Source organism: Lissotriton helveticus, chromosome 11, assembly GCF_964261635.1.
Source record: "Lissotriton helveticus chromosome 11, aLisHel1.1, whole genome shotgun sequence".
Taxonomy (NCBI): Eukaryota; Metazoa; Chordata; class Amphibia; order Caudata; family Salamandridae; genus Lissotriton; species Lissotriton helveticus.
Window position 1 is genome coordinate 1,192,743,988 of NC_136072.1, and position 14,778 is coordinate 1,192,758,765.

Here is a 14,778-nt window from a genome sequence, read left to right on the forward strand (position 1 = left end):
GCACAAATGGGATACAGTGCACCTTGCCTTAGAGCTTTAAGGCCTGCAATGTCCAGTCCATTACAGTGTATTTTCCATAAAAAAGATGGCTAATTTTGAAGCTGAGCCAGTGATGCTTTTCTAATTCATAGAAAACAAATTCACATTGACCTATTGCATACTGTGGACTCAGAAAATGTACAATTCTGTTGTGGCGGCCCCTAGGTCTGACCTCATGCTGCATTACTGAGTTCAGCAAGTAAGTTGAGTGCTATGTTAATTCCATATGTCTGATTAAATATGAAATGTAACTGATTTTGAGACTAACTATATTTTGCCTTCTGTTCAGACCCAACCACAGCACCGAGACAGCTCTGATCGCCACAACAGACGACGATGGAACCCTACTCAACAGAGGAGAATCAGCCACCCTGATCCTACGTGACCTCTCCACGGTCTCCCACCACACACTCATCGACCGCCTACGCCAGATTGGTATAACAGACGACACACTCAGTTGGATGGCATCCTTTCGCCAAGGATGCACCCAGAAAGTCCTCCTCTCTCCCTTCAGATCGCAAGCCAAGCACAACTTCTGCGGCGTACCTAAGGCTCACCCCTCAGCCCAACACTCTTCTAACTCTATATGACACCACTCGCAGACATCGTCAGATCACACAACATTAACATTATTTCCTAAACCAACAACACACAGCTCGTCCTATCACTGTCTGCTGACCCACCTCAATGAAGTCTAACTTCCAAAACTGCATGAAGAACATTTCAGTGTGGATGAAGGACAACTGTCTAAAGCTCAACACGGACAAGACGGAACTTCTCATCTTCGGCAAACACACTGCCCTCTGGAACGACTCCTGGTGGCCATCGGAACTTGGACCAACCTCCACGTCGAAAGACCACGTCCGCAACCTAGGGTCACACTAGACCGCGTACTCTCTATGAAATGTTAGGTCAACATCGTCTCCTCAGCATGCTTCAACACACTCCGCAAAATCTTCAAGTGGCTCCCCATCGCCCCAGGAAGACTGTAATGCATGCCCTCATCACCAGCCGACTAAACTACGGCAACGCAAACTAAGGAAGCACCACCACAGAACTCACACAAAGACTCCGGATGATCCAGAACGCAGCTGCCAGACTGAGTCTCAACCTGCCCAAGAGAACTCACATTACCCAGCACCTGACAGACCTTCACTAACTCCCAGTCCAGAAGAGATGCCATGACAAGCTCCTGTCTTACGTCTACAATCCCTCCATGACCTAGGACCCACCTACTTGAACCACAACCTGCACTTCCCCGCCCCTCAGGAACCTACGTTCAACACACCTCGCCCTCGCACAGATCCCTCTTGTATGCCGCTGCCACGCCGGAGAGCGCTCGTTCTCCTTTCTCACCGCAAAAGCCTGGAACAGCCTCCCTCTCCAACTCCGCACCTCGCCCTCGCTGACCGACTTCAGGAAGGGGCTCAAGACCTGGCTCTTCGAATGAGACATACAGCAAGCACCTGGATACCCTCTCAGGACAAGCCGCGTTTTACAAATAATGAGTGATTGATTAAAATATTGCATTATAACATGTTGTGGTTTATAGTGAAAAGAAGAGAACGAAAGTTGTTATGTAGTGAACGAATACAGACATTTTTAGAAAAAAAAGCAATCTTTTCATAGTTAAACAAGCCTTTGCAATGCAATAGGTCTTGCATTTATGCAAGTTTAAGCTATTGGCATTGTAAATGAAATCACATAAATGAGAGATCTATTGCACCGCAAATGCTTGTTTGACTTTAAAACTGAGCACGTTACTGCTTCAAGGACACCGCGCTTGGTTTCTTTAAAAAAAAAAACGTTACCACCGAGCACCGTGTCCTTGAAGCGGCGCCGCACTCAGTTTTAAAGTAAAAACAAATAATAAACAAACAGAGCGCGGTGTCCCTGAAGCAGGCAACGTGCTCACCATGAAAGTTAAAAAAAATAAAAATAAAACAAAGCGCGGTGTCCCAGAAGTGGGCGCCACACTCAACATGAACAATGAATAAAATGTATATTGAAAATGATTGCAGTGTCCCTAAAGCAGTTGCCACAATTATTATGCAAATTCCCAAAAAGCAGCCGCCACTGTCCCCATCGGTGGCAGTAACACAAATAGTGCTCACCCCCTAGATAAAGCAGGCTGCGTAACCAAACAAGTAAAAGGTCCAATCGTTATGGGACGTAACAAATGGAGACAAGGCGGTACCAAGGCGGGACTAACAAGCCCATTTACGAATCAGAAGCCACCATTTGAGGAGGACAATGAAACAAAGCCAATGACAAAAATGAGCTGAGAGTGGGAGCCGCATCAACAACGTACCCTAATACAGCATGCCTCGCGGAGCGAGCAGCGTATGCGCGCTGCCACAGGCTCGACCTAAAAAACAAACTGTACCTATGGAAAGTGAGAGACTATTGAAACTGCTCTCTGCAAGGTGCAGATAAAGGGCATGGACGGGGACCAGCGTCTTCAGCATCAATAAGATACTAATTAAACAATGGGCAATGATCAAGCTCTGAAAATGGATTGGGGATTCCAATCCATAAACGCACTATAATGTCAAACTAATTATCTGCAGGGAAGGAAATCCGCTTCAGCCGAGGCATCGGTTGTACCTTAATATCTTAACACCTTGACTGCTACAGCAATTCCCGCTGGGTGCTGCCTAGTCTGATTTTACATTGTTCATGACATTGAATGAATTTCCTCCAATACAATGTGTCCAAAACCGAGGTAATGCTGTTTGGGGGGGCGACTCTTCTATGGTCCCCAGAATGGTGGCCCTTGGAGCTAGGCCCTGTCCCCGACCCTAAACCAATAGCAAAAAACCTTGGCGTCAAATTAGATCAGGCGCTCCTGCTCAAGGAGCACACCACTCAAGTGGCAGGCGCGTGCCTCCACGTGGTGGGGCTACTGCGGCGCGTCTTTCCATTTCTGCCAGACAATCACAGAAAAACTCTCATACAAACTCTTATAATAAGCAGAATGGATTACTGCAACGGACTATACTTATCAGCAAATGAGGAACAGTTGGATAAACTTCAGGTTGTCCAAAATACGGCAGCTAGACTGGCTCTCAATGCCCCACCCAGAACACCTTCCCGTCCTCTGCTTCGCCAACTCCATTGGTTGCCAATAAAACAGCGCATCAAATTCAAAATCTGTAGTATGATACATAACTGCCTGTATGGAACCAGCCCCAAATATCTAAAAGAAAAATTTGTCCCATACACTCCCGGACGTACACTACGTTCAAGCAATCATCAGCTGCTACAGGTCCCAAAAATAAGAAGAGCTAGACAAGGCGGCCGAGCCCTGTCTTATAAAGGACCTATCCTTTGGAACTCCCTACCCACTGAGCTCAAACTGATCAGTAATCTGGAACTTTTCAGGAAAAAACTTAAAACCTATCTCTTTACCCAGCCATAAATTACTCATTCTTTCCCCACAGCGTGAATCATATAATACACTGTCCAGCTTTAAGTAACAGCGCAGAGATATCCCTTCGGGAATTGACTCAGGCGCTCAATAAGCAAATAAATAAATAAAATAAATAAGGTCAGCTCGTCATAAGCACACGATCAGTGTACTGCATGACGAGCTGACCTTGTCATGAGCATCGAAGGTGATAAAGCAACCGCCTGGCTCTCAAGCCCCTGCTGCTCAGTCAGTGACTGAAGTCACGCGGAGTGTTGAGAGTGCCTGTGCTTGGATGCGGTCAGTTGACAGTGTGGGCTGAGCAGCACGGAGGCTGCTCCTGGTGGGGGCGTTGCTATCTACTTACCTACTTGAAACTAAGATCTAATAAACCTTCTTATAATCTGCACTGCGGCCTCTGACCTTCACTTACAACAGCATCCCATTGGATGGTGCAATTTCTGCAAAATAAAGAGAATATATCACAGGAATACCATCATCTCTGTGAAATAGGGGTTTGTGTAACGCCGCAGGCTGTGCACTTAAAGAGACAAAGGCAATGACACATTTCAGATAAATGATAATGACACAAAGAGTATAATTCTTCTTTCCAGCAGAAGGTACCTACCTGTGCGTCGCAGGAACGCCTCGTAGTTGAAGGCAGGAGTCGGGGAGGTAAGTATCCCTAAGGGAAGAAGAAGAGGCAGGTGTTATTCCCCAGCTCGAAGACATCAGGTGTCAGGACCCAGCAGGAGGGGCGTGACCCGGAAGAGACCCACCGCCCGCACACCCGGCACAGGTGGCCGCACCTGCAGCAGGTGATGCTGGACAAAGGTGGCCCCGGTGCCCTGCCAGGGGGGTGACATGTGGTCTGTTCTGCAAGGTTTAGGACTTTGAATGTACACCCTTCAGGCTCGCTGCTGGGTCTGGGTCATGCTGGAGGCCAAAATTCAAGTTAAAGGTAAATGTGATTTATACATTAATTAGTTATTGAAGAAGAGGACACAATACCTGTGTAAGGAAAATGTTGGTAAGAGGACGGTTTTAATCCAAAGGATGAAATGTTCTCTTTCAGGGACACTGCTGGAATCAGTGCTTTAACCCTTTCGTTGCTGCCGTCGTCAACGGCTGTCGCAGCACTACCTTCGTAGTGCTGCGTACGTCCGTTGGCCGATGCGGCCCGCCCACTCTTCAGAACGCCCGCACCGCAGCGGAATTGCCGCGGCGTTTAAGATGTTAAATGAGAAAAAAATAGTGCAAGTACTCATTTAAATGTGGTGAGTGGGCGGGGCTAGGGGCGTGGCCAAAGGCAAGACATGACATACTTATTGACTTCTATACTAGTTGTAGCTCATACCAAAACACATGAGAAATGGTTTCTATGAATAAAATAGGTTAAATCATTACACAAAACAAAAGACAAACGCAGTGATATTTTAACAATTCCTGGTTTTGCAATATTTGCAGCTCGAATACTGTTATTTGCTGTTACTTGGCACAATACTATATATTCTCGAGCATTCAGACACACGCATAAAGAAACGAACATATGTGCACACACAAAGCATTCCACACATGTCCTTTAATATTCCCCCAACAGTGTCTCGATTTCCTCCCTCTTTTCCCTAACACGAAAACACGCACAGGTAAACACACAAACACAAGCAGGCGCACACACACAAACGAATTGGGTGGGATTAAAGCCATTTTAACCTCCTTACCTCTCATGTCTTTCTTATTTGCACTGTCACCGGGCTACCTCGATTTCTTTCAACACAGCCTGATGGTGAACACCCAGATATCATGCAAACCAGCGGGGGCTCGGCTCAGGGCTACAGAAGTGTTTGACTGTCAGAGACAGGTTACCAGCCCTAGCAGCAATGCGCCTATCCTTTAATGAGCACAGGCACTCTCCTCGGCAGTAGAGAAGTGCTGGTACTCAGAGTGATAAAAATAAGAAGTGCTGGTACTCAGAGTGATAAAAATAAGAAGTGTCGGTACTCAGAGTGATGAAAATAAGAAGTGTCGGTACTCAGAGTGATGAAAATAAGAAGTGTCGGTACTCAGTACCGGCCCATTTAAAGCACTGGCTGGAATATTGTGGGTCGCTGATAAAGGAGTAGAGAGAGAAGCAGGTATAGGAGGGGAAAGGGGTAGTAGAGAAGGAGAAAGCGGGATCCTAGGATGTCTAACGAGAGGAGGGACGGGGAATCCTTCCTTTCGGAATGAGGGCCCTCACACACACCCAGCCCGCTGGGAGTCATGCTTCTTCATCGGGCAGTCTCCTCATCGGGTCGCCGCTGCAATACCCGACAGTATAATCGTTACTAAGCTGGCGAAGGCACTCAGTATCATAATCACTGGTGGACATGGTTACAGTTGCACCCCCTCTGTCAGCCTGCTTGATGGTTATGGTAGCGTCATCAGCCGTAGGTCTTACTGCAGACCGTTCTGCTATGGAGAAGTTATGAAAGGGGGCCTCGGGTCTGACCTCTTTTAAATCCTTGAGCACAGCTTGCTCAAAGGTTACGATGTCATGTGGCACTTTTAGTGACGATACATACATTTTTCATTAGGTCCTGAAGAATGGCCGCCAGATCCACCAGACTATCAGGCAAGAAACATGGCGACCCAAGTAATTTGAGCGCAACAATCGGCAAGATCATTGCAGAGAGTCGCCACACACGTTTTTAACCAGGGTGGGAGGCAGGACCGTTAAAACGAGTCTTCCTCACTCCTCCAATTCCCTGTTTTAACTCACAAGGTTTACCTGAACCTACACTTTGGCACTTCTACACTCCTAGGGCCCCTTACACCCACTGCACCATACGGCAAGGAATACAAGATCTCCGCCAAAGAGCCCCTACATAGGGTGCCCGTCGGGTATTGCAGCGCCGACCCGACGAGGAGCAAACGCCCGATGATGTAGCATGACACCTGAAAGGGTGTGTGAGGGTCCTCATTCCGGAGGAACGGCATACTCAATTGTTTATTACTTCTTTCAGGGCCCGTATGCCGGACCTTTAAAAGCCCTTCGTCCCTCTTCCTTGATAACAGCAGTAGAGAAGCAAAGAGGAGGAAAGGGAGCGGGGTTCAAGGCGCTACTCTTAAAAAGAGACTCGAAGTGCAGAGGAACCAGAGGAGACACTGCACGGGTGACACCTCAACGTGACATAATAATGACCGAATGAGACAGCGTGGAGAGAGCGCAGAAAGAAAGACCAGGAGAGAGATAGAGTGACAACGAGTCCCATGGGTAGGGGAGCAGGACACCTTAGACTGTGACTGATGGAGAGGGAGTCAGAGTGTGACCCCTGAGTGTGGAGGATACCATGGAGAGGGAGTCACAGTGCGACCCATGGGTGTAGAGAAGACCATGCGAGAGGGAGTCACAGTGCGACCCCTGGGTGTAGAGGAGACCATGAAGACAGAGTCAGAGTGTGACCCCTGGGTGCAGAGGAGACCATGGAGAAGGAGTCACAGTGCAACACCTGCGTGTAGAGGAGACCATGGAGAGGGAGTCACAGTGCGACCCATGGGTGTAGAGGACACCATGGAGAGGGAGTCACAGTGCGACCCCTGGGTGTAGAGGAGACCATGGAGAGGGAGTCACAGTGCGACCCCTGGGTGTAGAGGAGACCATGGAGAGGGAGTCACAGTGCGACCCACGGGTGTAGAGGAGACCATGAGAGAGAGAGTCACAGTGCGACCCATGAGTGTAAAGGAGACCATGGAGAGGGAGTCACAGTGCGACCCATGGGGGTAGAGGAGACCATGGAGAGGGAGTCACAGTGTGACCCCTGGGTGCAGAGGAGACCATGGAGAAGGAGTCACAGTGCAACACCTGCGTGTAGAGGAGACCATGGAGAGGGAGTCACAGTGCGACCCATGGGTGTAGAGGACACCATGGAGAGGGAGTCACAGTGTGACCCCTGGGTGCAGAGGAGACCATAGAGAGGGAGTCACAGTGCGACCCACAGGTGTAGAGGAGACCATGGAGAGGGAGTCACAGTGCGACCCCTGGGTGTAGAGGAGACCATGGAGAGGGAGTCCCAGTGCGAACCACGGGTGTAGAGGTGACCATGGAGACAGAGTTACAGTGCGACCCACGGGTGTAGAGGAGACCATGAGAGAGTGAGTCACAGTGCGACCCATGGGTGTGAAAGAGACCATGGAGAGGGAGTCACAGTGTGACCCCTGGGTGCAGAGAAGACCATGGAGAGGGAGTCACAGTGCGACCCATGGGTGTAAAGGAGACCATGGAGAGGGAGTCAAAGTGTGACCTACGGGTGTAGAGAGACCATGGAGAGGGAGTCACAGTGCAACCCCTGAGTGTGGAGGAGACCATGAAGAGGGAGTCACAGTGCAACCCCTGAGTGTGGAGGAGACCATGGAGAGGGAGTCACAGTGCAACCCCTGAGTGTGTAGGAGACCAGGAAGCGGGAGTCACAGTGCGACCCATGGGTGTAGAGGAGACCATGGAGAGGGAGTCACAGTGCGACCCATGGGGTTAGAGGAGACCATGGAGAGGGAATCACAGTGCGACCCCTGGGTGTAGAGGAGACCATGGAGAGGGAGTCACAGTGCGACCCCTGGGTGTAGAGGAGACCATGGAGAGGGAGTCACAGTGCGACCCACGGGTGTAGAGGAGACCATGAGAGAGAGAGTCACAGTGCGACCCATGAGTGTAAAGGAGACCATGGAGAGGGAGTCACAGTGCGACCCATGGGGGTAGAGGAGACCATGGAGAGGGAGTCACAGTGCGACCCACGGGTGTAGAGGAGACCATGGAGAGGGTGTAGAGGAGACCATGAGAGAGTGAGTCACAGTGCGACCCATGAGTGTAAAGGAGCCCATGGAGAGGGAGTCACAGTGCGACCTCTGAGTGTAGAGGAGACCATGGAGAGAGAGTCAAAGTGCGACCCATGGGTGTAGAGGAGACCATGGAGAGGGAGTCACAGTGCGACCCACGGGTGTAGAGGAGACCATGGAGAGGGACTCACAGTGCGACCCACGGGTGTAGAGGAGACCATGAGAGAGTGAGTCACAGTGCGAGCCCTGGGTGTAGAGGAGACCATGGAGAGTGAGTCACAGTGCGACCCCTGGGTGTAGAGGAGACCATGGAGAGGGAGTCACAGTGCGACCCACAGGTGTAGAGGAGACCATGAGAGAGTGAGTCACAGTGCGACCCATGAGTGTAAAGGAGACCATGGAGAGGGAGTCACAGTGCGACCCACGGGTGTAGAGGAGATGTGAGAAGTTGGCCTGATGTGCAGTGCTCACTATTCTAGTGATCACTATATATCAGTCCAAACAACCCTTATTGATGATTGGTTGTAAGTCAACCTTATAGACCAGCTATCCTAGTAGCATGGATACGAGCAGTCTAAGGCTAAGACTCTAAAGGGCGTGTTAAGCCAGCTGTTTTACCATCACATTACCCCTTGAACACCCAGTGAAAGGACACCACACAAGTGTTATGAAAATAAACAGTGTATTTATTAGAATCACAACAACCCTGTACTCTTTATGAGGACAGGGTGCTAAGCACACAACAAAACTCTTACGAAAATACTTAAGTTAGCACGTTATACACAAATGCCCGAGGGGCACGAAAAACCATATACTCTAAAAGTGGAATGCGAATTACTAGCAGGTAAGTAACGATTCTCAGAGGCTTTGGGATCGCTAGGACTAGACTACTGAACCTTTAGATTACTAGCAGGAGGCCTAGGGAACTCGGGTGCAGAGTGTGCACTCTCACACGGGATGCGGGACAAAGTCTATGGAAGCTAGAATTCACAAAGTTAGTGTTCACGGGCGAACCCGACCTGGTAGGGAGAAAACGACAGTGGATCCTAACCCTTGGATAGTGAGGCTATGCTGGGACACCGAAGTGCCGAAGTTACCTAGCCCAGGGGCTGCAGCTGCATAGGTCTGAAAAGACGTCGGGAATCTCGTTGCCGGACCAGGAGCCTGGAAGAAGGAAGTTGCTGGCAGGCGACCAGTGAAGAAAAGTTCGATGGATCCAAGCCTGGATCAAGGAAGAAGGAAACCTGAAAGCAGAGGGGACCAAGTTCTTGAATCACTAGCCAGTGATTAAGTGGGCACCAGGATGGCACCGGGCGAAGTCACCGCAGTCAGGTGAGTGGGCGCTGCTGGGCTCTGCAGTCTCTCAGACCAGGAGGCGTTGTCGGCGACCAGGATGGAGGTGCGAGCTGTCCCACGAAGGTTCTTGCTGTCGACGTCGCTGGACCCAGGATTGGGCAACAAGTCTTGGCAAATGCAAGGCCCACGCGGTGGACCTAAAATGGCGTCTTAGCCGGACCAGGAGGGTCCAGGGTACTTCTCCGATGGAGGGAAGCAAGGGCCAGTCTGGAGCAACCAGACTAGCAGCAGTGTTGTCGTCGGGCGTCGTTCGGAAGGCCACAAGCCAGCGGGCTAGTAGCCAAACAACGCGGTGAGCAAAGCAAAAGCAGAAGGGCCCCACGCCGATCGTGGAGATGCTGGGGGGCTGCTCTTCGGTGCTGGAGCTGCTCAGGGTGGGGGCTTCTCGGACCCCAAAGCACTCACCAGGAAATTACTCGGTGGGCTTGCTGTGCAGAAGTCGTGCAGTCTTGGCGATGGCCGGTCCCTCGAGGTCTCGTCGCACCCACGGTTCTCAGCTGTGCTGTAGAGGTGGGTAGAGGTCAGAGGTGCCAGGGAAGCCGGGTCTCGTCGAGCTGGGCAGTCGGATTCCGGAGGAAGGACGTGCAGCAGACCGCAGTGTTCTTAGGTGGTGCCTGCGGATGCAGGGTGACTACTCCTTAGCCACAAGGGAGAATCTTGAGGAAGAAATCGTGAAGTCCTTTCGTGGAAAGTGGTATCTTGATTCCAAAGATGATCTGATTTGGAAGGGGGCCAGTCTCTACCTTTATCTGGGAAAAGGGGGCTGGCACGCGACTAAGTCCTGCCCTATGGGTGGGACCAGGAGGGGGGTGGTTACACCCACTTCCTTGGCGGGCTTTTCCCCATCACAGGGTCTGGAGTGTCCCTGGAACTGGTTCCAGCCAGCCTATGCACAGTGAGCACCGGGGTGCCACGTGCAGTCACCTTCCTCTAAAGCCCTGCCTACCTACAATACACAAAACCCTGTCTGGGACGGTGCTGGCACCGCCCCTGGCAGGAAACCCTTTGTCCTTATCTCCTGCTCTGGGAGGACTCCCAGCAGCAGGAGGGCAGACTTGTGTCTCGGTGGCAGCATCCATTTTGTGGAGCTGAGGCTCTGTTTGACTTTAACCGGGTTTAGGGGTTACATACATGTCGTGTCCCTCTAGAAGGGTGGAATGCTAACCCCGTCGCCAGAATTGGCGAGGGGTTAGTATTCCAATTCGTATGACACCTTACTCGACATGTTTTGATAAAGCGATACCAGAGTTGGCATTTAACCGCGAGGATTATAATGCACTTAAGAGTATATGGTATGCGATATCATGGAAACGGCTAAGGGATAGATCCCGAAAGCCGCAGACAGGCTCAGCTCATGCCAGAGCACCATCTCACACGATTCCAAGCACTCTGCCTCCAGGATTGTTAAGGCCTGCCATAGGAGTGACTGATAGGAGATCTGTGTGTCCATTTTAGGGTTAGATATAGGTATACTATATCTAAAGCAAAGGGTGATTACACCACCTTGCCCCAGCTGTCGTGCAGCCAGTTGTGTCAGATTTGGATGGCCAGCCAGGGGTGGCATAATACATGCTGCAGCCCCTGGTAGGCCCTGGGTACACCTATGCCCTGGGTACCTAAGGTACACTGTACAGGGACTGATAAGGTGGCTCAGTATCCAATTTAGATATGTACCTAAGGTACATGGAATCCATTTTACAGAGAGAGCAGTGGGCCTGAGGTCCTGAATAGCAGGGCCTCAGGTCAACTAAGTCAGAAAACCAGCAAAACACCAGGCAAAAAGTTGGGGGCAACCATAGTCAGGGATCTACCTTCCTACATAACCCCCCCCCAAACGAAAGGAGATAAGGCTAGCCTTGCCAGGTAAGCCTATATTGCCTGAGTGGCCATATAAGGAAGTACCAGCACTGGCATGGTTACCCCCTATCTCATGGTCCACTAAGCAATCCCTCACCCTAAGGGTGTCTGAGGGTCTCCACCATAGGGAATCTCTACCTGTGGTGTGTTTTGGCAAAGTAAAAGGCTGGTGCTGAAATGGAGTACTGAAGTGAGGCTCCACTAATTTTGGGCTCAGCTTCCTCCAATCATTTACCACCATAGAGGCCTTTCTTTCCAAGACTGAGTTGTTCTGGGCTCTCAGGGTCAACCTCTGGCTACCTACAGCTGGAGGTTGGGTCCCTCTGTTTGGCTTACTGGAGGGACAGGTCAGGTCTGGGGCCCTCAGGTCCCAAGTTTGGCTGTGCCCAACAGTGTCCATCTGTGGGAGGTCCCTAACTAATTTTAAGGGGGATCCCTCAGGAGTAGGTTTTATTTTCACTGGGCTAGGACTACTAGCTTCAGTGCCCTTAATCTGCTGATTGGGAAATTCTTTTGGACAGGGGGCCCCTTGGGGTCCAACACTGGCCTCCCTGACCTCTACAGCCCTGGGCTGACTGAGGCAGGGTAGAGAGGGGCAGGTTACCTGCTCCAGACTGGGTCCCACCTTGGAAGGGTCCACTGACATCAGGGGTTCTGCCAGGCTAGGCCTGACTACCTCTGTGGCAGTTTCTTCACAAGGGGTCAGATCAGTTCCCTGAGGAGGCTGATCTTTTCCTAAAGTCTGGTGGGAGGGAGATTTCTCTTCCTCCTCAATGCTCTCTGTCTGAGTGGAGTGATCCATAGTTTCAGGCTTCACAACACTATCATCTGTCTGAGTTTGAGCTGTGGCCATCACAACTCTCCCAACCTTTTCAGGAGGGGGCTCAGTTTGGGTGTGGGCTGTTACCATGACAGCCTTGACAACCTGTTCTGGGAAGGAAGTTGTCTGAGATTGGGTTGTGACTGGCACAACCCTCCTGACCTGTTCAGGGAGGACATCTTGGACTGGGGCTGTGGCTATCACTGCCCCACTAACCTTACCATGGGTGTTTACCATTTTAGAATGGGTTTCTTGCTCAACTTCAGCCAAGGCTGAGAGCTCTAAATCATTCCCCAGTAGGCAATCTACAGGCAAGTTTGGTGACACTGCCACTCTCTTGTGGCCAGTGACACCTCCCCAGCTGAGATTGACCACTGCCATGGGATGATCTCTCTGTACTCCATCAATATTGGTTACCTGGTATGTGGCACCAGGTAAAAGTTGCCTTGAGGGGACTAGACTCTCAGTCACCATAGTGATGCTAGCCCCTGTATCTCTATAGGCCTCAACTTTTATACCATTGATGAGGGGCTCCTGTCTGTACTTGCCCAAAGTGTTGGGACAAGTTGTGAAGTTGGCAAACCCCATGCCAGTCTCACAGACAAGAGTATCTAAGTTTGGGGACCTGGTTAGGCCAGAGTCCCCAGGAACTCCCAAAGTAAATGCACCCAAATTCTTGGGGGCACTCCCACCACCTGGGGGATTACTACTAGTAGTAACAGGAGGCTTGGGAATGTTTCTTGGGGGTATGTTGTCCTTATTGTTATTCTTTGGGCAACTGCTGTCAGTTTTCAAATGACCCACCTGTTTACAGGGATAACAATAAGGTTTCTTCTGGTTATTAGAAGGATTCTGGGACCCACCCCCCTCAGAGGATTTTTGGGGCCCTGATGTGGTTTGATCTGTAGATTTATTCCCACCCTTCTCTTGAGGCTTGGTTGATTCCTTTTTCTGGTCACCACCTTGGTTCTTGGGCCTAATCCTGGTTCTGACCCATTTGTCTGCCCTCTTACCCAATTCTTGTGGAGAGGTCAGATCAGAGTCTACCAGGTGCTGGTGTAATAACTGGTTCTGACAATTATTTAAGACTTGCTCTCTCATAATAAGATTATACAATCCTGTGAAGTCAGTAACCTTGCTACCCAGTAGCCAGCCTTCCAAAGCCTTAGTGGCACAATCAACAAAGTCTGACCAGTCCTGAGACTGAGTTTTCTGGGTGTCTCTGAACAGCAACCTGTACTGCTCAGTGGTTAAGCCAAACCCATCAACCAGTGCATTTTTCAGGACCTGGTAATTGTTAGCATCCTCCACTCTTGTAGTGAGGAGCTTATCTCTACCTTTACCATCAAAGGAGAGCCACAGTATAGCTGCCCACTGACTTTGGGGAATGCACTGCACAGTGCAGGCCCTCTCCAAAGCAGCCATCCATTTCTGGATGTCATCCCCTTGTCTAAAGGGGGGCACTATCTTAGTCAGGTGTTTAGTATCTAAACCCTTCTCTTTTTCTCTTGGGAGATTGCTGCCACCAGTGGGAACTATCCCAGTCATCTGCTGCTCTCTAGCAAAGGCAAGCTTCTCTTTGGCCAGGGCAAGTTCTTCCCTTTCAATCCTCAGTTTGGCTTGTCTCATCCTTGCTTCATGCTCTCTTCTCTGAGGGGAAGTCCATCTCCACTGGGGAGAGCTCCTTCTCCTCTGGGAAGAGGCATTAGAGTGCAGAGACCTATTGGAGTCCCTAGAAAGAGATCTATCTCTCCTAACTCCAAGGTTAGGCCCACTTCGGGTCAGTACTGGGGGTCCCCCAGATCCTAGCCCAAGTAAGTCTAAGTTGGCCCTGGTTAGCCTTCTGACTACCTCAAGACCTTTGTCTACCTCATCCCCAGAGAGTTCCTCCTGATCCCCCTCCTCCTCAACTGCAGTAGCAGTGTTGGAGAGGTCTGGATCTCCAGAGGTTCCCTCCAAGGCTGGCATGTTCTCATGTAACTGAGAAATCTTCCTGGCATCATATGTCTCTAAGAGACCTATCAGAAAGGGAATGGTGGGGTTAGACCCCTGCTTCAGTTTCCTGGAGACACAGATCTGTCTCATCTCCTTGAAACTGAGAGCTGCATATCTTGAAGTGACCTGTGGAGGGTCAACACTGACCAGGGAAGTCTCAGTAGATTCTCCCTGGGTAGACATGCTTTTCTAGTGAGGTGTAAGTGGTGCACTTACCTACACTATATGTTTGCCTACTGATCCCTTGCTAGAGTTGTAGTTTAGAGTGTGCTAGGCCCTAGGAGCTACAACAGCTGGTTCAGTAGAACTCAGAGTATTCTAAGCTAAGTTATATGTACCTTTAGTACTTATGTGATCTTTCACAAGATATTCTTAGGGCATGTGTGGTAAAACAACAGCAAGCTCAAATCCCAACCGCTGCTCACCAATGTGAGAAGTTGGCCTGATGGGCAGTGCTCACTATTCTAGTGATCACTATATATCAGTCCAA

The 14,778-nt window shown here is 50.3% G+C and overlaps 1 protein-coding gene across 1 annotated transcript in view; it reads right to left on the reverse strand.

The window, feature by feature from the left end:
• The window catches only part of GLT1D1 (glycosyltransferase 1 domain containing 1), a 323,118-nt gene that overhangs the window by 163,426 nt on the left and 144,914 nt on the right, over positions 1 to 14,778 (reverse strand). Inside the window, exon 6 of the mRNA XM_078666355.1 lies at positions 4,077 to 4,133. Within this exon, the coding sequence (XP_078522481.1) occupies positions 4,077 to 4,133 (57 nt within the window). The remainder of the gene's footprint in view (positions 1 to 4,076; positions 4,134 to 14,778) is intronic.